The sequence below is a fragment of the Paramacrobiotus metropolitanus genome, unplaced genomic scaffold, assembly GCF_019649055.1.
Source record: "Paramacrobiotus metropolitanus isolate TYO unplaced genomic scaffold, Prichtersi_v1.0 Parri_scaffold0000001, whole genome shotgun sequence".
Lineage (NCBI taxonomy): Eukaryota > Metazoa > Tardigrada > Eutardigrada > Parachela > Macrobiotidae > Paramacrobiotus > Paramacrobiotus metropolitanus.
Window position 1 is genome coordinate 3186759 of NW_026570221.1, and position 22546 is coordinate 3209304.

General features: G+C 43.1%; 3 protein-coding genes across 3 annotated transcripts; 2 read left to right on the forward strand and 1 right to left on the reverse strand.

Annotated features, from left to right (window-relative positions):
- Positions 1-541: 541 nt before the first annotated feature.
- Positions 542-6213, reverse strand: LOC129581436 (atrial natriuretic peptide receptor 1-like). Its single transcript, XM_055472501.1, has 21 exons — positions 5952-6213; positions 5543-5600; positions 5170-5486; positions 5056-5099; positions 4956-4994; positions 4806-4886; positions 4576-4719; positions 4453-4503; positions 4164-4340; positions 3958-4090; positions 3817-3901; positions 3654-3741; positions 3398-3469; positions 3156-3314; positions 2895-3065; positions 2258-2838; positions 1465-1684; positions 1167-1311; positions 1037-1085; positions 830-971; positions 542-595 (listed from the first exon to the last, which is right to left on the reverse strand). The coding sequence occupies exons 1-21, from the start codon at positions 6211-6213 to the stop codon at positions 542-544; spliced, it is 3072 nt and encodes a 1023-aa protein (XP_055328476.1).
- Positions 6214-8030: 1817 nt separating this feature from the next.
- LOC129597654 (uncharacterized) lies at positions 8031-13741 on the forward strand. The gene is made up of 14 exons (XM_055495329.1): positions 8031-8237; positions 8949-9161; positions 9224-9472; positions 9651-9839; positions 9907-9990; positions 10079-10129; positions 10299-10439; positions 10567-10830; positions 10910-11150; positions 11701-12101; positions 12323-12751; positions 12812-13177; positions 13243-13407; positions 13471-13741. The coding sequence occupies exons 1-14, from the start codon at positions 8064-8066 to the stop codon at positions 13618-13620; spliced, it is 3117 nt and encodes a 1038-aa protein (XP_055351304.1). The 5' UTR covers positions 8031-8063; the 3' UTR covers positions 13621-13741.
- A 1596-nt stretch (positions 13742-15337) lies between these two features.
- On the forward strand, positions 15338-20833 carry LOC129580636 (uncharacterized). Its single transcript, XM_055471254.1, has 6 exons — positions 15338-15592; positions 15751-15939; positions 16606-16890; positions 17358-17510; positions 19029-19305; positions 20159-20833. Exons 1-6 carry the CDS (start codon positions 15449-15451, stop codon positions 20557-20559), a joined length of 1449 nt encoding a protein of 482 aa, XP_055327229.1. The 5' UTR covers positions 15338-15448; the 3' UTR covers positions 20560-20833.
- The last annotated feature ends 1713 nt before the right edge of the window (positions 20834-22546 follow it).

The following is a 22546-nucleotide window of genomic DNA, read 5'->3' on the forward strand; positions in this document are numbered from 1 at the left end:
TGTTGATGCGGATATCCGGTGGATGGAGCGGCAGGATGCGTGCTGGATTGTACATGGCACGTTCGGTATGGGCGTCGTTGATTCACACGATACAGGCGTCTGTCTGCATCAGTGTTGCCGTGTAATGGATGCCGGCAATGTGGTGGTAGTGGGCTTATCAATACTTCGTATCGGCAGTGTTGCTGGGAATATGGTTTATTTATGTGTGCATCGAATTTCTCGTCTGTCATTCACATACAACATAATATAAAATATAAATTCTGTTCCGTGAAAATTTCCCGTCATAGAAAGAATTCGCAGATCGGAGAAATCTCAGACGCGTATGTTTACACCCACTTTATCCAGAAACGTAATTTCAGTGCGTTATATCGAGCTATACTCTGCAGCAGCGTTCAGAGAATGATACTAAGAGGATGTAGTCAAGAGCGGCGCTTTTTTTAGTAATCCACGGTAAAGGTGGGATTTCCTGTACAAGTTTTTGAACGATTAGGAAATCAATGCTCTTCAGTAATCGGTGGTGGTCAATAAATCCTGGGCTGAATCAAGGATTGCCCTCGCCACGCTCCAGCCAAAAGGTCTTCATGTTGCCCACGCCCTGCAAAAAGAGGCAGTGCCCGCTGTATCGCCTTTTTTCGACAATATGCCCATAGCGTTTATTTATTATCGCTAAAAAGTGAAAAAATTGTCCTTTGTCCATACAAATAGCGAATGTTTTAGGCTGCAAAAGCCACACAGCTGCTCGTTATGCGACTATGTATGGAAACTGAATATGAGAACGCGCCATAGTTTTGTCGTCTTCAAAAACTACTGCGTGCTGCTTAGTGCCTACCCTCACAAAGGTCATCCCGCGCGGTATAACGCGTAGTGTCGGCCAGTTGCCGGCGTGTCGCGCTGTAGCTCCGCCGATCTGGATCCTCCGCGTCTCGGCACTGTAGGCCAATCTCGACGCCACATTAACGGTGGTACCAAACCTGTATTTCGCTTAATCAATATTGTACATAGTACTGGTATTCGGTGTGCTTGCTGGGCAACGTACAAGCAGTATCGTGGCCTTTTATTGCCGACTACACCGGCCGCACAAGGTCCTGTGTAAAAGGTTATTATCTGGTTTCATCAAGTAAAATAATGATTAAAACGATGAACGGTCGAGTGTTAACAAATGAAACCTGAATGCACGCCGATTTTCAGCTGTAGTCCGCTGCCGTGGTCCAGTCGCGGAATGCACAGGAAGCACTGGCGTAAATCCAACGCTAACCGGCAGATTTCCATGGCATGCCGGTTCCCATTGGCAGTCGGCAGACCGCTCGCCGTCTATTTCGAAACAGTGTACAATGTACAGCATCACGCTGCGCATAAAATCATAATTCAAATACATAATACTGTTGCTGTCCTTTTGCCTTCTTAGAGTTTAGTTGTCTTGAATTTCTATGCTGTAATCAAAGAAAATTAGAAACTATAACGCACCACGTAACAGTCGCTGATCGTTTCCACTTTATACGCGTCGGCATTCTTCAGGCACCCGTCAAACATGGTGAAGATAATGTTCAGCAGATGTACAATGTCGCCGGGCGACACGTTCGCACAGAATTCCGCAAAGCCCCAGACGATGGCGAACGATACCGAAGTCCGCTGGAAGAGCTCAGCCTGCACGGGAAGCCCACAGACCAACTGCTGCACTACAACTCTAACAAAAACCCTTCACATCAGTAATGAAGAGTGATCTTCATTTCCAGTAACCGTTTTTCTGTTTTCCTGGTTCTAGCCTGGTAAGGTCGCATTTGCGGAAAGTTTTAATTTTCGGTCATGTTGTTTATTTTCAACAGTGTTAGTTTACATATTTTTTCGTTTTTGTTTTCTGAAAGTTTTTTTTATTACCTTCAGTTGTCATTTTCTTACTACGTTTTTTTCGTTTTGTTAAGTTTCGGTCGATCAAAAAGCTGAAGTAATATAACTCAGTAATAATGTTGTACGTATCAGATGCATAGAAGGGTGTATTCACTTTTACTTATTTATTTGTCTTCTTTCATTGGTTCATTTTTTTTACTTATTCACATGTTTGTCTTCATTCATTTATTCATTTTTGACGGTTTTAATTTGTTTATTAAACGTTTGAAATTCTTAATTGTATCATGTTATTTATTTTTTTACTAAAGAAATATTTATCAAAAAATACTTAATTGTTTCGTCTCCATTGGTAGAAAAAGCACTAGTACTACCATAAAATTACCCCATTATTAAAAAAATTTATGCTTCCTACTTTGGTAGCATTTCGCGAAGGAGCTCCATACTCAGCGCCTGCTCACGGCGCAGCTCCAGTGTCCGTTCATGCACAATCTGCTCCAACTTCCCGTTGTACGTTTCCATCTTCTTCAGCAGTGTTTCTATCAGTTTTTCATCCTGAACCAGCGTGATATCTCTATACACGGGAACCACTTCGCCGATCCGGGGACGTTCGCTACCGTCGACGCTCTGGCACAGCGTAGCCAGCGCCCTTAGTCTGTCCACCATCACCAACTCGGTCAGCGGCGGTTTCACATTCTGCGGAAAATCTAGCGTCCAGTGAATTAATCCACCGATTGCGTACATATCGTGGTGCGGTAATGCGTGCTTCGTTAACATCCACGAAACGCGACACAGCAACAAGTAATCAACGAGCTCCGGCGCAATAAAGCGGCTGGTCGTAGTTTCGGCCGGGGAGTGCTCGAAATTAGCTGAGTTCTTCGTAATATCGTATAACCCGCATTCTAGCTTGAGCGTAAAATGCCGGTCAATAAAGCAAGCGTTTGGTGATAAGTAACCGTGACGGAGAAATGGCGAGGCATGGATAGCCGACACACCCTATTTTTTAAACAGTTAAATTATAAAAAGGTTATCGATGAAAAGGTTCCTCTTGCCTTCAAAAGGTCGTACAGCAGTGTTAGCCGCAACTCGGTATCGACACTGCTTTTTTCCATGAAGAAAGCCATAGTTCCTCGCGGCATAAATTCCGTCACAAAGATCCATGATGCTTTCCCATCCAAGATACCGATCGTGCGCACCAGGTTCTCAGATTTTACCGATCGCAGCTGCAAAAAAACTTCAGGCCTATAGTCATATTTTAACATTGGACAAAACCTTTTAAGAAACCAAGCATCCGAGCGTTTACTGTATGTAACCTGATGCAAACGCTGTTGTGCAAGCGTATCGCGCGCCACCGGCCGTAAAGCGGGGATTTCTTTGACAGCCACCTGCTGACCTTTGCAAAAATATGCGCGTCGTTGGCTGGACTGCATTGTCATCAGTCCACTGCGTCCGTATTGTTCGTGCTCGGCATTCTGCAAAGAAATCATTGACTGTCAGTGCACTATATAAAACTACTCGTTTGTAGTTTATCTTAACGGCGCCTATTCCAGCGCACCTTTACTACTTCGCTCGCTCCTAGGGGTACGAATTCCAGCGAATTCCACGCAACGATTTTGGAGATGGTGTGCTGCAAGATAGGCAAGCGCTTCGTTCCTCCAGAGTATGATGTGTATGTACATAAGTATTGAGAAATAAGCAAGCAGCAGAAAAGCAGCTTGCAATAAATAAGCTGATAATGAAATGCGCAGATAAGCAGATTGTAATAAATAAACAGATTTCATTTCAGTAGTGGTTATTTATGATTTTCGTACCGTTGCGACGCCGTAGAGTTGACAAGTAACCGCAGCGCTATCCAGATGCCACCAGTTACGATTTAAGAACGCTCGTTTCCGTATCTGCCTACATCAAAAGCGTTTCTACCCCATCGCAACACCGGAGTACAGCGGACTAGAGCATAAAGCATGGAACTGTTACCAAATTCGGATAACGAGTAAAAGTAGTAATCCACCAAGAGCCAGTATGACGAGCATCAGCAGATTGCGTTTGGATTTCACTTCCTCTGCATCGCTACATTGTCAGTAAATTCAGGATAATTACAGATGAACCCTGCTTTACCCAAACAGATGCCGGCATCTCCGGAATATCCACACGCGGGAACATTGCTTGGTGGGCGATTATCCGACATCCGCCACGTAAAGCTGCGATTAGCCACGAGCGCCATCTGCAGACCGTAATGCTTGGACACGACCTAAGCAAACGCGGTAATTTTTCCGAGGAACGGAAGGTGCTAATTTTTCATAAAGTCATAACTGAGTTTTCACCTGAAAGGATTCAGTCGAAGCATTATATGCCTTAGTGCAGTACGGCGTCCGCCGCATTCCATCGTTCCCAATATAGACCGTTGTTCCCGGAAACCGAAATGTTCGGTTGTAGAATTTTGCGGCCATCTGCTTACCCGAATACGCTCCACCGTCATTCGGCATATTTTCCAGGAAAACCTTGTCCGGAATAATATTATGTAATAATTTCTGATACTGTATATGTTTTACTCAACAACCATAGAGAATGGTCTGGACTCCAAGTGATCATTACAGCAAACACAGCTTTTACCTGTGCTAAGGACTTCACCGCGAAATACGCGGCCATCGTCATTGGGTTTGGCTGTTTATGCAAAAAGCATCAATTAGTGATTCTTTCTGTTGAACAGTACACGGATACAAGCTTCCATCATACTTCTTCCTCTGCGTCGTAGAGAGCATTATAGCGCGCAACTCCCCGCTCCCGGATCAGCCGCATGACAGCCAGCATATCCCTGTTCGTGCCGTTTTCACAATCGCCGGTAATTTGCAACAGCGATGGGAATGCATTTCTGGCAATCTACATGCGCCGGAAAGCACAATTAATTAACTATCACTATCCGCGTGATTACAGACAGTTAGCGTTAAGATGATGAGCGCGCATACCATGTCGTAGCCGTCGCCCAGGGTGGGCGTCAAGATGCCCCAACGACGCACGCTCCTGAACGGTTCTCCCATAATATACACCTGATAAAACAGCAAACAAAAGCTACAAGTACAACAGAAGATTGATGCAAGGGTGGACGCATTACTTACGTACTCCGCATTAGTCATTTGCAGACGATCGGCTACAATCTGTAACAAAAAAATAATCTTTTCCCGGAGTCCCCCATAATAACAAGATACGTGACTGTACCAAGAACATTCGGACGATTTTCGCCGGGAATAGTAAGCACACAACTGCAATTAGCAAAATATTATCAAACTGGCGAAACTAAATTAGCGAGCGGACCAAATCGATAGTGCGTACTTCGACTTATGGGTTTAACGCGCAGGAGCATTTCCTCGTAAGGAACCACACCGGTGCTGTTGGCTTGGAGAAACAGGAAATTATACTGATTGGCTTTCCCGGGCGAAATCTGCCGGAGAATGACTTTGAGTTTCTCCTGAAACATGGCTTGTAGCGGATTCAGGACGCCGTTGCTGTCGTGCAGTACCACGATATTGGTCCAACCGAAATGGTCGAACAGCGAAACGAAGGTGGTGCTGAGGGGGACCGCGTCACCTGGCGTGAACGACACTACGGTTGGGTACAGAAGCGGATTGTTGCCGTTCAGTGTCGTTCCCCTAAGAAAACAGAACTGGCAAGCAGGAAACCAGCTTTAGAAACGGATGTTACTTACACTAAGAGAATATTCCATTCACGGGCAAGGATTCGTAATTCGGCGTTTTCCTCGCAACCTATAATCAATGCAGAAAAAGAAAAATTTAAGCATGCCTCAAAATAAATTAAACATAAATTAGAATAAAATAAACAGAAAAGAAGATGAGGAGAAATAAATAAATTGTTCACAAAACTATCGAAGAATATTCAGGAAAATGGTTCTTCAAAATTCTTCCTCAATTATAGAAATAACTATTTTTCGTTGGCAGTGAAAAAACAGAAGACCGAATTTTGGTAAGTGTCAAACAAAATAAAAAATCACGTTTACTGCCTTACTAATAATTTTTGGCGAAAACTGAAAAAAAAAGCCGTTTGGAACTTTTTAAATTGGCCTCTTTTTTCCAAAAATACGACAGCAACAAGCTTACCGCTAAGCGACAAAACCAACGTTCCTTTTCCGCTCCATTTCGTGTAATAATATTCAGGTACCATATACCAGTTCTTAATCAGATCCTCACAGGCCACCAAATCCGTCCGCGTCAACAACACCAGCGTCATGTTAATCCGCCCGTCGGCGTTGACTTCATCGACGGCCACCTGAAAGGCCGGCGCGGTGTATGGAATCCCGGGGAAGAAGTTCCGACTGTTGACCATAAAACTCAATATCGTTATGTTGATAGAAACATCCATGGTGAATGGAACGCTACTTCCGCAGGGACTGCATGTGAACTGCTGCGTTTTTATCGGTCATCGTGAGATTAACAGCTGCGGCAGTATGCTTGCGTGGCAAAGCAGGAACTCCTTCCTGGAAGATAAGCCAGCAGACGCATCACTGTTGTTTCCTTGGATAATTACAGAGCACGCCAGTAAGTCTCAGAAGAGAATAATTAACTAGGGATGAGGGTGCATAAATGTCCCAGATGCCGGCATATGTAGTTAATTGATTACAGGGATTACCTCGGCATTTTCTTAAGTTCCGTTCAGCTGCATTATGCATATAGTGCATTACTGCACGGTACAGCTAAACACACGCATCGTACTCCTCGACTGTACGCAATAACTTAGGTAGCCAGGCTTAGAATAATTATTGTGTTTATTCCTCTCATTTTGTCATGGCTGGATGTTGCGAGCATCGGATTCGCTCCTTAACCGCGTCATATTGTTGTGAAAAGGGACAACAAGCTACCGTGGAAGATGTAGGCGGGCGTTGGAAAAGTTCTATTGAGTTAAGACATGCTGCCCGCTTTCTTGATTCCATGTTCTGCTTAGTCGAGACATCCTACTGTTGTTTGAGGATTGAATGCCATCGTCCCGGTGTTGAATGCGAAACGGAGCTTTGTTTCTCTTTGCCATTCCAAAGAGGATTTCGAATAACATCGCTCACAATATTTTTCATTCAGCTAAAAGTCAACCAGTACTCAGGGAATACAGTGGAAACTATGAGAATATTCTGTACTCCCCTATCAAAGGTTTTACGTGATCAATTTTGTATCCGTATCATTACAAATTTGATTGACGGATTCACATAAAAATGGACTGATTTTATATTGGTTGGTGGTGATGTGGTAAAATGGTCCAGCAGGTGTACACCGTACCGTCTGTAGGTCACTAAGAAATCAACATTCCAAGTGACGTGACGTAATAGGTAAATTTTCCAATTTGGATTTGCGTTGACAATTGATGGTACGGTCAATAGCGCAGTTGCAAGCATATTCAATCTGCTTACACCGCATATATGTACTTCGATATACTTTGCATCACTAACGCTTGTGCTATAATTATGACACTGCAGAAAAGTACTCAATAGCCACATATACTGTATTTTCCTGCAAACAAAAAAGACAAATTTCGACAAGTAAATATTATAACGACTGAGACAGCCTATTCCAGAGCAAAGTACACAGTATCACGGTAAAAAATCAGCACAGTAAAATAATGTTGGAACAAGCACGTGGGAAACGCAACAGCTAATTTTATTCTTCAGTTGCGGTTCACGTAGCAGCGCGCTGGATGCGCTAATAATACAGGTGAGAGCATCATATGTAAAATACTGTATACCGTTCAACGATCCGTGCAACCGGCGTTTGTTTGTCGCTGGCCAGTCACCGTACAAACAGCATGTCAATTTGTTTATTCAATTGTATACGGTTCGTGACGCTTTGTACCCTAAATTATATTTTACTGAATGAGTCCAAAGCATTGAACCGCGCAATCAGTCAAATAACGGGGCGTGTCTAGTTCCAGTGAGGTAAATAATCAGTAATCCATTTAGCTTGAAGCAAAATGTAATTTTGACACAGCCCGGATGAGCCCGGAAAGCGTACATCGTAATTAATGAAAACCGGTTGTCATTGTCCCTAAGAACCGGACATAAGAATGCGTATGCCGTTGTTTCACGCAACAAGCCGTTATATTGCCTGCAGGCGATAACTTTTCAGTATCGTGTAGCGATACATAAGCAGACAGCAGCCGGTATGATCGGCATATTGCAGTGAAAGGTGTGGTAACGTTTATCGTTGATAGTACAGCGTCTGATCGCGATGGCTGACGAGGAAACAGAAAAATTTCTGTCCGAGGACACACCAAAATTTCCCGACGAAACACTGCAATCGACAGAGGGAAAACGGGAAAAATTTCTCCGTGTATGGCGCTACGTGGCGATATGCAGCAGTTTTTTGTCGATTGGCACGTTCATCGTTGGATGTTTTATTGTGGTAAGTACCGCTGAATCTAGTGATCTGTAAAACTCTGAAGATGTACGAGTAATTCCAATAAATTTATCGATAATTTGTTAACGGATCCGCAATAATCTATTTGCAAGTTTTACGAACTCTATCTAAATTCCTGCGGGGTTCCGAGAAAAATACTTTGAAGTGAAATTATTTCTTGTCAGCGTTGCCCACCAAAGATCGACCGTCCAAATCGTTATTCATTCCAATACGGTACCAGTGTGCTGTAACAGCAAAGCTGTAAAAAGGTCGGGTTATAGTACCGAGTACCCGAAACGTTTGGTGCCAACCGACGGGTTTTAACTTTTTTGTACATTTTAAATTTTCTGTTACAACCGATTTTGTTTGCATGAGCAGTTTTTACGGATGTACTGTACTGTATATAAACAAATTATCTAGATGCACAAAAACATCGAAAACGAATCATTTTACGAAGCCACTGGATTAGAGTACAGTACGATGTGTATGGCCTAAGGATACGCATAGACCAATCAATAAATGCTTTTTTCTTTATTAAGTTTGATAAATCTCAAATGAACTTACTGGAAATTTTGTGGATCCTGGTGGAGAAAAGGTTTTTATGTTTTGTTGCGTTTCGTTGTGAAGAAAAAGTTTTTTTGTTATAAACTGCGGTTGTCGGCGCTGAGAGCAGTCTGCGCCAAACCGCCATTCGCCAGCGTAAACTGGTTGTTTCAGATCGAAGTGCAGCAGTTCTACAACATTGCTTACCCGTTGGCGGCGCAGAGTGGATACACGGAGGATCTGTATGTCCGCTTCTTGGACGAATGCAGCCATATCGGATATGCACTGATTGTAGCCGGAGTAGTTAGCGTCTTCTTCGGTGTTGCCAGTTTTGTCGCTTACAAGAAGAAATTGTTGGAAACACACCCGAAGACCTGCACCCTGCTGGTGAGCATATTGCGTTCCCATCCAGCAGATTGTAAAATTGTCACCTTACATGTCGACTTTAGGCAGTCGTCTTCATCGTCGGCGTTCTTGTGGCTGAAGCAGCATGCGGCTTTTTACTCCTACAGAAGATGGATGATAAGCAGCCCTCGCGGGAGTTAGCCGCGTTAAAGGACCACTACGCATACCAACCCACGGAACTGACCGGAGACGACGCGGTGATCATCCTACCGGCACGCTCTAACGCCACTATGGAAGCCATACCAGAGTTTACGCTACGGAAAACCATAATTTTGAATGCTCTTCAAATGATGGTATGCAGGCATAATCCTGGCTAAATGATAAAATCATTCTGTTGTACTCTGTACATGTGTCATGTGGTCATTCAGATATATAAGTCCAGTAAATAATTTTTTTTATATGAACCATGAACCTATCAGAAAATATTGAATTATTAAAGTATTTCGAAATATCAATAGTGTGCGTGTACAGCTGGATTGTTGTGGAACCGAATTCGGCTACGAAGACCTGTACGGTTCGTTGTACTATGGAGATACCTTCCCGTTGTTCCCGCCGCCGGTCTTCTGCTGCCGCTATAAGGATCCGGTTAGCCGCACTCTCGCGGATAGGAACTGCTATTTCGATGCATACCGCAACTCGCAATCGACCAAATTCCAGCACGTACGTCCATGTCTTGTTGCGTTCAGCGTCTCGTTGATGATGTGCAATGCGGGAACTCTGTATACAGGGCTGCGTCAAAGCTGTCACGGAGTACCGACACACCAAATTTCCCATCATGTTAATTGTGATCTTTGGGGTGATCCTTCTGAAGGTAAGGCTAATACATTTCGATTCGGCGCGACTGCTTACCGCCACCGCATCACGACATTCCAGCTTTAAAAAAGTTTTGGTTTGTATAGGTCATCGTGTACACGGTGAAGCTGGCAACCAAGTGGTCACTCTCCGGCAAGGTAAGGATTATTCGACAGGCAAAAACTTTGGAAATAAACTCGCATTACGCCTACAACGCAATGTCTTCTACGCCGACAGTCCTTGAACTCTTTTCTACGTATTAAATATCCGGCGTAGTGGATTGCGTGAACATAAACGCAAGTACACTGTCGCAATGTTTTACTGTAGGCTTGGTACAATGCGCAAAGGGAATGCACGAACGCCGCAAAACGTATTGCGCAGATGAATGTGGACCAGTTGTTGCTCAATACGAAAGACCGCAAGGACACACATGCCGAACTTATGGCACAACTGCAGGAAAAATGCCGAGTACGTAATTTACCGTATTTGCGTTATCTGCGTTTTCGTGTGACTTCTGTTCGGTTTACGGTATTTGAAAGAAATGCTTATTTGACTTTTATTTGACATATTTGCTTATTATTCGGCATTACGACAGGCTCTAACCGATCGCGTGGATTTAATTGTAAAGCACCTAAAGGATCGCGACCCGGAAGAGCTGAGTAATGACTACTCGGAACTCCCGGAAGCCACGCTAGATCTCATCGACCATTCGAAACGCTGTATTGCCCGCATCGCGCAGTTGGACCTTTTCAAGGCACTGCAGTTATTTAATTATCAGTCCTCCGAACAGCTGATCTGTGCTTTGCGGAAGATGCAGAAATGCTGTCAGCGTATTAGCAAGAGTCCGCCCACAGATGGCGTGCGTACTGTTCACTTGATGCTTTCTGTATTGTACGTTTCAAATGCCGATAAAGTTTAATTTTGCTTGCATTCCGTAGGAAGCATTTCCGCCTAAAGACATCGATCGTATTATGAAAGGCGTCCTCTTGTCGTACAATCACTGCCGACAAGCGTCCCTGGAAGCCGCCACACTGACGACATTAGAGCGGCTATCACGCTACGCGGAGGATGTCGTGCAAACAGGTGGCGCTCTGCTGGACAGCTTGAATTCCGCTGCACCGGATTATGGTGCCATGCAGGAAGATGCTCAGAAATTGCAGAAAGTCGCGCAAAGAATTGGTAACGTGCCTGATAACCAATACCCTAATTGCACCTACACTTAAAACACCGAATTTACCCGCATATACAGTAGTGAGTGGTTCGTGTAAGGAATTGGTTTAAAATCAACGCGAGTACAGCACCGTCTTCGCAAAAGGCTCATTTCATATTACTGCTGTTTACAAAGCTGCATAAAATTATTCTTAAAAAAAGGCGATACGATACGTCTTCCTATATATATGAATTATTGGGCAAAAGCTGTTAATTTGGCCAAAGGGCGCAAAGGGGTCGTTCTACCACTTGAAATGATTCAAACTTAGGCTTTAAAAAAGAATCAACACTGTTAGCACCGCCCGACATTTTATGACACATATTGGAAGTGGCCAAAATACCCGCAGCATTGCAATTTTCTTTAACAACAGCCAAGAATAACAACAACAGCAGGTCTTCATACTGCGTTAATCAGATAATACTGCTTCTTACAATGCTGTATTTCAGTTTTTAAGAAGCATCGAATTTCTGGGAGAAATGTTCATTCTGCGTTTTAATGCGATAACCAATTTGTTTGTAGGCAAATACTTCGCTACAAACACCATTATGGGTTGCGATGTCCAGTCCTGTCGTCAGGAAGAATCCCAGACCGTATTGTCCGATAAAATGTTGGACATACGAGAATCTCTGCAGAAGTTTCTGTATCACGCCGCCCAACTAACTGTCAAGCACAGACATAAGGACCCGAAGCGGATGCTAAAACACGGAAAAGCTCTTCCTGCTGTGCAGCAGGACGTCGTGAAGGTTGTTAAAGGACTGTGGGAGGCCTTCCAGAGCAACGTGCCAGGCGTGATGGACCGCAGCGACCTGATGTTCGACGTAAACAGAATGCTTAATAAGGAATGGTCCCGCCTAACTGCCCTGGCGGACCCAGCGCGACCGTTGGCCGAGTTCTCGGTCGTTCTTTTTGACGTCTCACAGGTACAAACCAACAGAACTTCAAGAAAATTTCAGACACCAAAAAAGCTTTTTGTAATCGGAAAGCCTAACAAACCATCAGAAACTAAAAAATTTCACAAAGCGGAAAAACTTAAAAACCTTAAGAACCGTAAGAAGCACTTTGAAGAAACCTAGAGACCTGGGAATAAGAAAACCTAAAAATCTCTTACGAAATTTAAGACGTTTGGTTTTCACTGCTACAGTTCAAAACGGCTCTCGACAACATAGCCGTTGCTGTCACCAAGGACAAGCTGGGGACCACCGGAACGCTGCACACGCTGGGGAAGTACCTCATCGAACTGGACAGCCATCGCCGCTTCCTCCAGTTGGAGACGTGCGGCTGTGCGTCCCTGGCGGTGAAGCCGGAAGATTCACGTCACTTCCTAGACTGTTTGTGGAGAATCCTCGATCAGTCGGCGTTTTTACTGGAGCAGTGCGGCTTGTTCGTCGACGCGTGTCATAAGGGCAGTGATATCAAAACAATTCGTGATGTCATTAGAGAACACACGAAAGTGATGAAAGAAGCGCAGCTGTCCGCTCTACAAGCGCTACATGAGAAACTGTTGCGGAAGAATGGCTACCGGATTATACATAAACCGGCGCAGAGAGAGGATAATGCAGCAAACCAACCAGTAAGAAAACAGCCAAATATTTTTGCGTTTACATGATTCACCTAATATGGGTTCCCATAGCGAACTGCCGCAGAAATATTCGCAAATTCTCCGTGGCACAAGATGATAAAAAAACTACCAAAAGAGGTCTTCAAACCTTACGCCAGAAACGTACGAAGCGCAAGCACTTCCGAAACAGCAAACAACAGCGCCAGAAATTCCATCACTTCGGTTGACGAAAGCGTGATCGATATAGATGAGATCACGATGCCACAGATTCGAGAGGCTTTGACGGAGGTTGACGAGACCTTGCGAAAATTTCGAGCGTCAAACGGTACGAACGTTGCACCTAGTCGAGAGTTCGCCGTTGAGCTGCTGTTGAAGGAGATTGCCACTTTCCGTGGTCATGTAAAGGAAGCGGTCGCCGCCGGGAAATCAGCGAACATGGTAGGGTTTCTTCCAGAACGTCATTAAGGGCAACGCTGCATAATAACGGGTTTTAATGTTTTCAGGATGACGTAGCGTTCTTTGGAGGGACCGGCGCGAGGCGGTTATTAACCGCGTGCCAAGAAGCCGCAGTGAATCCCCACTGGAAACCTGAAGTGCAGAAAGAGATCCTGCGATCCGGAGAGGAAGCCCTGAAGAGCTACCGATCGCTGCTTGTGTATATCGACAAAGTGGGCGATCGCAGTTATTAACTTTTCAAAATAAATGCTTGACATACATGCGTTTTTTTGCAGCGATTCCGGAGTACGGACAACCGCGCAGATTTACAAAAAATTAGTTATTTGCATTTATCACTGGAGCAGATTCTTCAGCGCATCGAAAAAGTTCTGAGAAGCAACAGTACGGATGCCCATCCGAACAGTATCCCTAGAACGCACAAATAAAACTTATGTTTTCATATGTCCGGCCAATAATTAACTTTATGTGTGATATTGTTGACATGTGACAGAGCATCCGCAAAGCGTCGCTTAAGGGACAGTTTTTGCGCATCAGTACAAAAATCAAAACCAGAAAAAAAACACAGAACCGTTAACTTCGTAGCTGATCATTTATCGCACCAATTAGTATGTCAAACTCTGCTGCATTTATCTATCTCTTTTCTGCAACCGGCACATGCGTCCGGGACTCTGGTTTATGATCCGTGAGAACTGCAGCATTAGAAAGGTCATCGTGTGATGTATCCCAGTTAAATTAGTGGTTGCACGGTTCACGGCAAGACCGCAAAGGCTCCATGCGAAAAATGTTACAGTGGCTAAGGGTTCTCGCAGACTTTGCCGCAGTCATCACCAATAAGCAAAGCGAGGCTACAAGACCTTTGTATGAGCTGGATAAGTACCTCACTGAACCAGAATGTCGTCGCCGATTTTTGCAGCTGGAAACGTGCGGCCTAACTGTGGACCTGGCTGATGGAAGTGGCCTGTTGGATGGTTTGCGGAAGATAATCGAGTAGTCTGTGTTGCTGTTGAAGAGCTGTGGCTCGTTCATGGAAGCCTCAAATAAATGACGCAAATGTACGGATGCAAATCCAGCACGCAATCTCATCAAGGAAGGCACGACGGTGATGAAAGTACACCTAACCGCCCTTCAAGTGCTGCACGAGGAACTGCTGCAGAATCATCGCTATCGAGCTATTTCACGACTGGCACCTAACGACACGAGCGTTGCGAATCAGCCGGTTACAGAATTAATAGTTTAAGTATTTCCATCGGTTGCTAGTTTTCACCAAATAATAATAAAACTCCATGAACATAAATTACGCTATCGTTTCCTTTGATATTCCTGGGGGTTATTTTCAAGCCAACATGTTCAACTAAGTGCAATCCGCTTGCAGGCAGTGCGTATTTTAGATAATACGCATCTGATGAGAAACAAAAACAAGAATTCATCAGTAAAGTTTGATTGTAAGTTTCGTAACAGCAACTCTTAGTCATTGTTGTAATGAGGGTCTCGAATCGAGAATAACTTGTTTCTTTTGCAACTAACATGTAAGATTATGCCGGCACGTTTTCACCAAATAAAGCAAGAGTGGCTCGGATAGTTTAAAAACTGTAGCGATTCTAAAACTACGGAAAATGTTTTTACAGGTTTTCTTGCGATGCACTCAAATAGCCGTTTTTATATAATTTTCTACATTTTTTTACACCGTGCAATATGTAATTACAACGAGCAAATGATTTAGAAGTTCAACAGATTTACGAAATTTTGAAATCATAAGTTCCTGGCCTTTGTAATTTACGAAAAACTTTCAGTCTTTATCCGTCTTGATAGCCGTAATTCATTACGGAGAAAGCATAACAAAATTAGTCTGAAGGACGCAAGCATAATTTGTTTAAAAAAGGATCAAGAACAGAGAAAGCGCGGCCATCCAGCGCCTGGAAACACGATGATAAAACAAATTCACCTATTTGAAGTGGGCATAATATTTGTGTCGTTAGATTACGTAGGCATATTTGAAGTGCAATGTTACAAGAAACTAGCTAGAGACCAGGAAACGGTGAGCAAATTTGGGCAAAACATGCTGATTACCACTCCAGATGCATCCTTATCCAAATTTCGCGTTATACCAAAGGAAGGCGGAAACTTTACATATTTAAGCCAAGTTAAACAGCGGAACCCACTGTCCAAATTAAAGCAGCTGCCTTAAACTATCTCTAATGACTCTGTTTCAAAAACTGTTGATACACTTTATTAGTGCTTTGTTGGTACCGAATCATGTTATCGTTAACAACGCTTCTCACTGTTTTTGGTGTGGTGCCCATCGCTTTGACGGCATCAGTTTGCAGGCAGATTGGTTTCCCTCCTTCCGAATGCCCCGAAAACTCTTCTGACTTGCCAATGATGGACTACGTTTTCGAGGTAATACAAGCATAACACAATGGGGCGAATTGTTATTTCGCTTGTTGGTATTAAACTGCACGTGTTCTGGTTCATATACTAAATAAAAAAGTACTTGACATTGAAATGCGATAATATACTTTTACTTCAAATTCTAGTACGATGTTTGTGCCTTGCAGTGCTGGGGTGATGCTCCTAATGTCACTAAATGGGAGGACCTGTATAAAAAGATAAAGGAAATTGATTCACCAAGTGCAGCAGCAACTATCACAGACTGCAGCAGTTACCAGAACGTTACCGTAATCACCAAAAGAGTAATGAAATCTGGAAGTGCGGACATTGTGCCGGTGTACCACTTAGAATATTCTGTAAGTTTACCAAATTATATTTAACAAGCCGGGTGAGTGATCGAGCATTTAAATTGTAAAGGTGCAGGTACAGCGATATATGCGCTTAGATTGATGTCCACTGCACTTGTTGAAGGTGAATTTTTAATGCACAGCAAACCGCGGTACACCGCTTATATCGTCACTTACTATACCGGCTTTTATCTAGCCATCATCCGTCAGGCGAATAGTGTTATTCCTATCATAATCTCATTCGTGCACCTACGGCCAGCCATGGCAGATGCATATTGCGTCGTTAAAAGTGTGGCATATCGTGCCGTAGTATAAATTCTGGCGTAGATCGTGGATTTATTTTTAAATTTTGCTGCATTTAGGTATGCTCAGTTTCTACATTGACTTGTACACTGTACAGTGCTGTCGCGCGTTATTTCAACCGCAGTACATTTTGCGTCTAACATGAATTTTCTACTGCTGCTGCTTTTGTACTTGCATAGGTTACTATGTGATCGTCCCGTCTACTGCATTAAATTTTGTGATTCGGTGTAATCGGTTTTGCTTACTGCAGTCGTAAGTGCATAAATCACTTAGCATCACCAACCTATGCGGCATGGAGAATTCTAATGAAACGCTGAATATGGTTTAGAGATATTGTAGCAGAATTATTATATTATCGTCCTGGTTTCATAGTGCTTGCGACCCTGGGTGCCAGTGTTTGGAGCGCGAGGAACGTTCCCTGAACACTGCACACGTAAGCGGCTGGCCGTTCAGTGTACCCCTGAAGGCGGTTGCTCCTGCTGTCTGAACGACTACAGAGAAGCCTACTGCCAGTATGATACGTACCGTCTGAGCCGATTCTGGGAGTCCTGTACAGCAGTAGATACAACCAACAACGGCTTGCCGCCGCCCAGCTGGATAGCGGGTGCTACACACTCTGATGGTGATCCTTATCGGCCCTTCCAATACGCGCTTGAAGTAAGTGGCGGTAATTACATTTCAAGCGTTGCATTTTTAAGGCTGCACATCAAACCATTTTAAGATTAAACCCATCTTAAAGGATTCGAAACGAAGGATTTATTTTCTGCAGAGTTAGTGTACTTTACATATGGGGGATTATTTGTGGGGAAATTGATCACTTTAAGCTCCAGCTCAACCACAATGGAATAATTGTTGAAAATAACAATAATATTATGTCAGTCGTAAGTGATTTTTATTTAATTTTCTGTCAATGGCAGAAACATTATCCGGAAAAGAAAACTCAGTTTTTACTTTCGAATTTCGTTTCATGTCAAATCAGTTCGTTTAGAAATGATTTAAAAAATTTAGTTTTCTAACAGTTCTATTCAAAGTTTCAAACTACAACATTATCGTCTCCCGTGAATCCCTGACAGTAGTGCGCCAGTTAAGCTTTTTTACCATTTTTTTTACCATTTTCTTTACAGTGTCCAGGACTTGCTTGGCCACCGCACGCCTTATTTGAAGATTTTCACAAGATATCTGACGCACAGTGCAGTCGGCTGATCTTCAATGCAACCAGTGATGGATTCTCCCAATCGGGTGATCCGATCAATGCCAGGTTCCGAGTTCATTACACGGTAAGTTCAACTTAAGTCGGTCATTTGGATGTTCCTATGTATGTACAGGAGTGAGCGAGTTTTTTTCCGAGCAGTCATTGAAAAGGTGACTCAGTAACCAGCCTACCGTCAACGGATCTCTCTTAATTTTATCATGCAATTGGTGTGACTGATTTCCATGAGCATAAACAATTTTTGTATTCGATCCGCTGATTGGACATACTGTATTTTGGATGATGTAAGAAAGTCGGCCTCGGGACATGCTATCAGCATCTTAGACATGCGTTGCAACTTACCATTTCTTTGAAAGATTTTAACATTTTTCGATGGGCTTCGAGATGAAGAAAAAAAAAGGAAGTGGCGGCTTTTATTTCAGATTTGTCTCGTAAATCGTAGTGTCTATTTTTTCGGAGGCGTAGCGCTGTACAGTGCGTACTTCTTAAAGCAAGATACTGTACGTACGTATATATATATGTAAGACTAGTCTTAACATATATATTGCCTTTAGGCATGGATTCAGGTCGTTTCCTATCTTGAAAACTGTTAAGGCCGGCTCAAATTCTGACCGTAGCTGAGTATGATACCTGCTGCCTCACCACACCAGGTAGCTACATGCAGTGTCCACGCCGACAAATACGGTTCGCAAAACCACCTCATGAGGTGGAGCTGCTGCACCGTAACCAGATCTAGTTGGACTTCGAGAGTAGCCCTAAAAATGTGTAAACTTGCAATTCTGTAACACAAGACAGGCAAAAACGTAGTTCTGTTAATGTTAACACTGGACAGACAGAAATGAAATTCTGTGTTCTGTACAGAAACGCTAATGCAAGGGAGATGCATGTTATGTGGAAGAAGGCAGGGCAATGGGATTGGACATAGCTGCCTTGCTGAAACTGTGGCAAAAAAAGAGTTGAGATTTGTAAAAGAGTTAAAAATTTGCAAAAAATACTCACGCCTCCGGAAGTGTCCCGACGTTTACGAGGGTCGCCACCCTCGTGTTTTCTACAAAATCTCGAGAGAGCAGATACCTGTTAGCTTATATTACAGAGTAGGTGCACGCTTAGTGTTTAATCTTATTGCTGATGTTAATTCGCCGTGTCTCGACAGGCGGGTTTCCCTGCACAAAACGTTTTCTCAGGCTAGTGAACGAGTCAATTAATCCGAATAATCGAAATATGAAATGTAAATAAAAATAAAAGAAATTGTACTATACGCTACTGTGTACTATACCATATTATATCAAATGTACTACACTATGTGAAGTAGTCAATAACAACAATAAATAAATAAGCTTATCAATTGGCAAGTTACGGGTAGCATGACTTCTTTACTAAAAAAAATAAAGCGTTTTGGTATCGCTACCGTATCATTGCGGATTGTTCAGTCGTTCGAATTTTGCTCACGGAGCACAGCGATCCTCGTAGTAATTTCGCGTCATGAATCGAGCTATTTAAGAAGTACTGCGACACACTTGCTGGTATCATAATATTGTGGCTTAAAGCTGAAGTGATCACGTTTTTCCTTGTTTTTGTCATTCAGTGTCGCCGGCCCTGGTCGTATTGCTACGAACCACCGCGTGGGCCGGACTGCGTACCGGGAAATGGTTGCATGTGTTGCAAGACGTTATACAGCGAAGTGATGTGCCAATACGATATGTTCTCTCTGAGCCGATTCTGGAAGGCTTGCACACATCTGTATGCTGAAATGACCAATATGGAGCTTATCGAGATCGAGAACTCTCCAACAGCCGAGTCTTCTCGGTGGAAGTACGATTTGGATATGGAAGATGGTTATGGTGACTCAACTCACGTTTCGCGTAAGATAAATTTTCTTTTCTTGGATTAATTTATGTAATTCAAGGCATAAATAATTATTGCCTGTTGTCATATCATACTGCAGCGGAGCCGAATGATTTGTTGTTTATACAAAGCGTTACGCTTGAGGAAGTCACAGAAACACCGTTGTTTACAATCGTTTTTCTGAGTAGACATCTATTTAAAAAACTAATTCTGCCGGGTTACGAAAATAATTTCTGGCTTAACTAAAAACTGTATTACGTTGGTCAATTGCCTGTACAAGCTTGTCCGGTAGTTTCCTACGTAAAGGTACAGCTAGCGCGAAGTTTGCGCTTATTACGGTGGCCACTTCACTATGTTTATCAAATTTCCTAAATGCGCTCCGCAGTCAGATTGTCGTTTACTGCACCGACCATTTTCTAGCCACCTTCCGTCAGGCAGTCACTATTCTTCTCATACAGTTAAATGGAGTGTACCCAGCCACCTGCCAGCCAAATGCAAGTTACGTGTTTAAACAGTGTGGCGTGGCGCGCCGTAGTGTGAAGTTTGGCGTAACACGCAAATTTATGTAATTCACTGTATTGATTCGTCAGAAATTACCGGACAAGCTTGTACAGTGCGGAATGTTCTTTGAACATTGCACTATGAAAGGAAAAGGAATGTGATTATGTGAAGGTCAACCAGTCGGTCCGCACTAGAAGAATTCGATAATACTAATAAAAGTAGCAATCAACGGACAGGGTACAACTGGGACACATTCGCTGCGCAAATCACCGGCTCTTGGATCGCACAGAGAAGCGCATGCTTGCGCGCTATATGTGAAAACGATTCGTCTACTAGTTCAGTTCTACTTTGCATGTCTTTGTTTGACAGAACACCCGTATTTGGACCATGGTAATCCCAATGTGGCCATTCATCCGTGCTGCGAGCCGCCGCTGATGTTGACAGTCAAAAGGGCGGAGGGCCTGCAAAGGGTCGTCTGTGGAACCCGTCCCGAAGTGATTCTTCCGTTTAAATTAATGTGGAAGGACTGGCCACATGTCCACGTCGAATACAGGGGTGCTACTCCCGGCTGGACGGGGCCGGTCTATGGCGTCTTTGACAGATTAAATGTTTTTACGAAATACACACTGCTCCGAGGGATAACCGTACTGGACAAGTGCTTGAACAGAACAGACCATGCCGCCGCTGTTACCATGGATCAGTGTGACCGGTGTAAAAATCTAGAGGAAGTAAAGAACCTGTGGGACTCTGGATACACCGTGATGGTGTAGTAACTTATGCAGAAGTTCAACCAGGCATATAGCAATCGATTCTGCCCACGATAAACTCCAGCGCTGGACAGAAGCTACCTTTCATTAAAAAAAGTTGAAGAAAAAAGAATGCCATCCGGTAGAGAAAGATATTTTTTATTCACTTGAAAATTCCCTATGCATGTATGTGATCGCAAAGTGTGGCATGCTTTTTCAATGAATATGGAAATCTGCAATCTTTTTATCGAGTTTTTGAGCTATTTTTTTCCGCAGTGATCACATTTGTTTGAAGTCGAGCTTTTGGTCATACAGAACTGCAAAGTAAACAAAGTGAATTTTTTGCCCGCACTTATCCTTTCTCATCAGCGGATTCTGCTGGCTTTACTGCGATTTTGCTACCTTATGCATTATGCAACAAAAACCATGAAAACCATAGCCATCTTCTCATGTGCAAAGCGGTACAATTTAACGGAGAATTACAGAGAAATCTCGTCTTGGTTCCTGCTTCTTAAATCTTGCCGAATGCCGTAAACAGTACTAGTACTGTACTCCAGCTCCGATATTTTATTCGAAGAAGCCTCATGCACTGCGCGAATTTTCTGCATGTTTGCTATTTTACATTTTCACTTCCGGCCATTCAGGGAACGGGTCGAGTCACCGTCGATTGTTTCGCATCAATTTCAGGCATTTCGTTTATTTATTATTTGATGATTACAGGGGTACGGTCTGAACATCGTGTCGTGTAGGATGTGGCTGGACGGCAGGGACTACAGATTCGCAATCAGTTCTTCACTGAAATACAGTCAAACCGACGGAAAATATCTTTTAATATATATTCCGGTGATGCGCTAGCAGAACCGCTACCGTATAATGTTCATTGACTTTCGATACAAAGTACGAGTATGATCTCTATTATGAACGTATGTAATTACGAGTAACAGATGATTCGGCAGTTTATAAACCAGTAATTAGACGGTCTTTACAGTTCTGGGAGAGAGACTACAGACTTCATAGCCGCAAAATAAAAAAAGACATAAATAACTATTTATAAAAACTACAAACACAAAGTTTTAAGAAAAAGAACCCACTGCCACAAGAAAGTGTGGGCAGCAACGGCCCGAAAATGCGATGATTAAGCAAATAAACCAACGTGAAGTGGACATACTGTTCGTGTCAGTTGTTTACATGAGAAAATTTGAAGTGCAAAGTTACAAGAAACCGGCCAGAAAGCTGGAAAAAATGAGCGGAATTTAGGCAAATCATGCTGATTACCTCTTGAAAGGCTCCCAATTCCAGATTCTCGGTACGCCTATTGCAGCCAAAGTGACTGTACCTGTATTTAAGCCAAGCCCAACGCAAACGCTGTACAAATTCAACATTGCCCGTTATTATTTTCACACAATGTTGATACGTTCTAGCATTTTGCCATGGTAGCCAATCATGTTATCGTTGACAATTCTTGTTGTTGTTTTCGGTATCGTACCCAACGCTTTAACATCTACAGTTTGCAGTAAAAAGGATTCTAAAAATTGTACCGCTAATCAATCTGACTTGCCAGAGTTCCCGCTGATGGAATATTCTTATAAGGTAATACTTTCATCAGAAGATGGGGAAAGCTTTCATTTAGTTTGTTGCGGAGTCTGTTGTTGTTGATAGTAAATAATATAATTTATGCATTAAAATAATGATTATAATTAACTTTAGCTGGAATCATAATAATTACCATGCTTGTACCTTACAGTGCCGAGCGATCCCAGTAAATGGAAATTTCAGTTTGAAAAGTTTAAGGAATTGATTGATAAAGACTGCAGTAAGCCAAACGTTACCGTTATCACCACCAAAACAACGGATTCGGAAAGTGCGACTAACGTGACGAAGTACCAGTTAAATTACGCTGTAAGTGACAGTAAATCCCCCTACATTAGGCTGGGGTTGTCAGTACACGTTACTACAATCACGCAGTTTTGCCGAAGAATTGTCACCATGATAATGTAATATGATCAAGTGA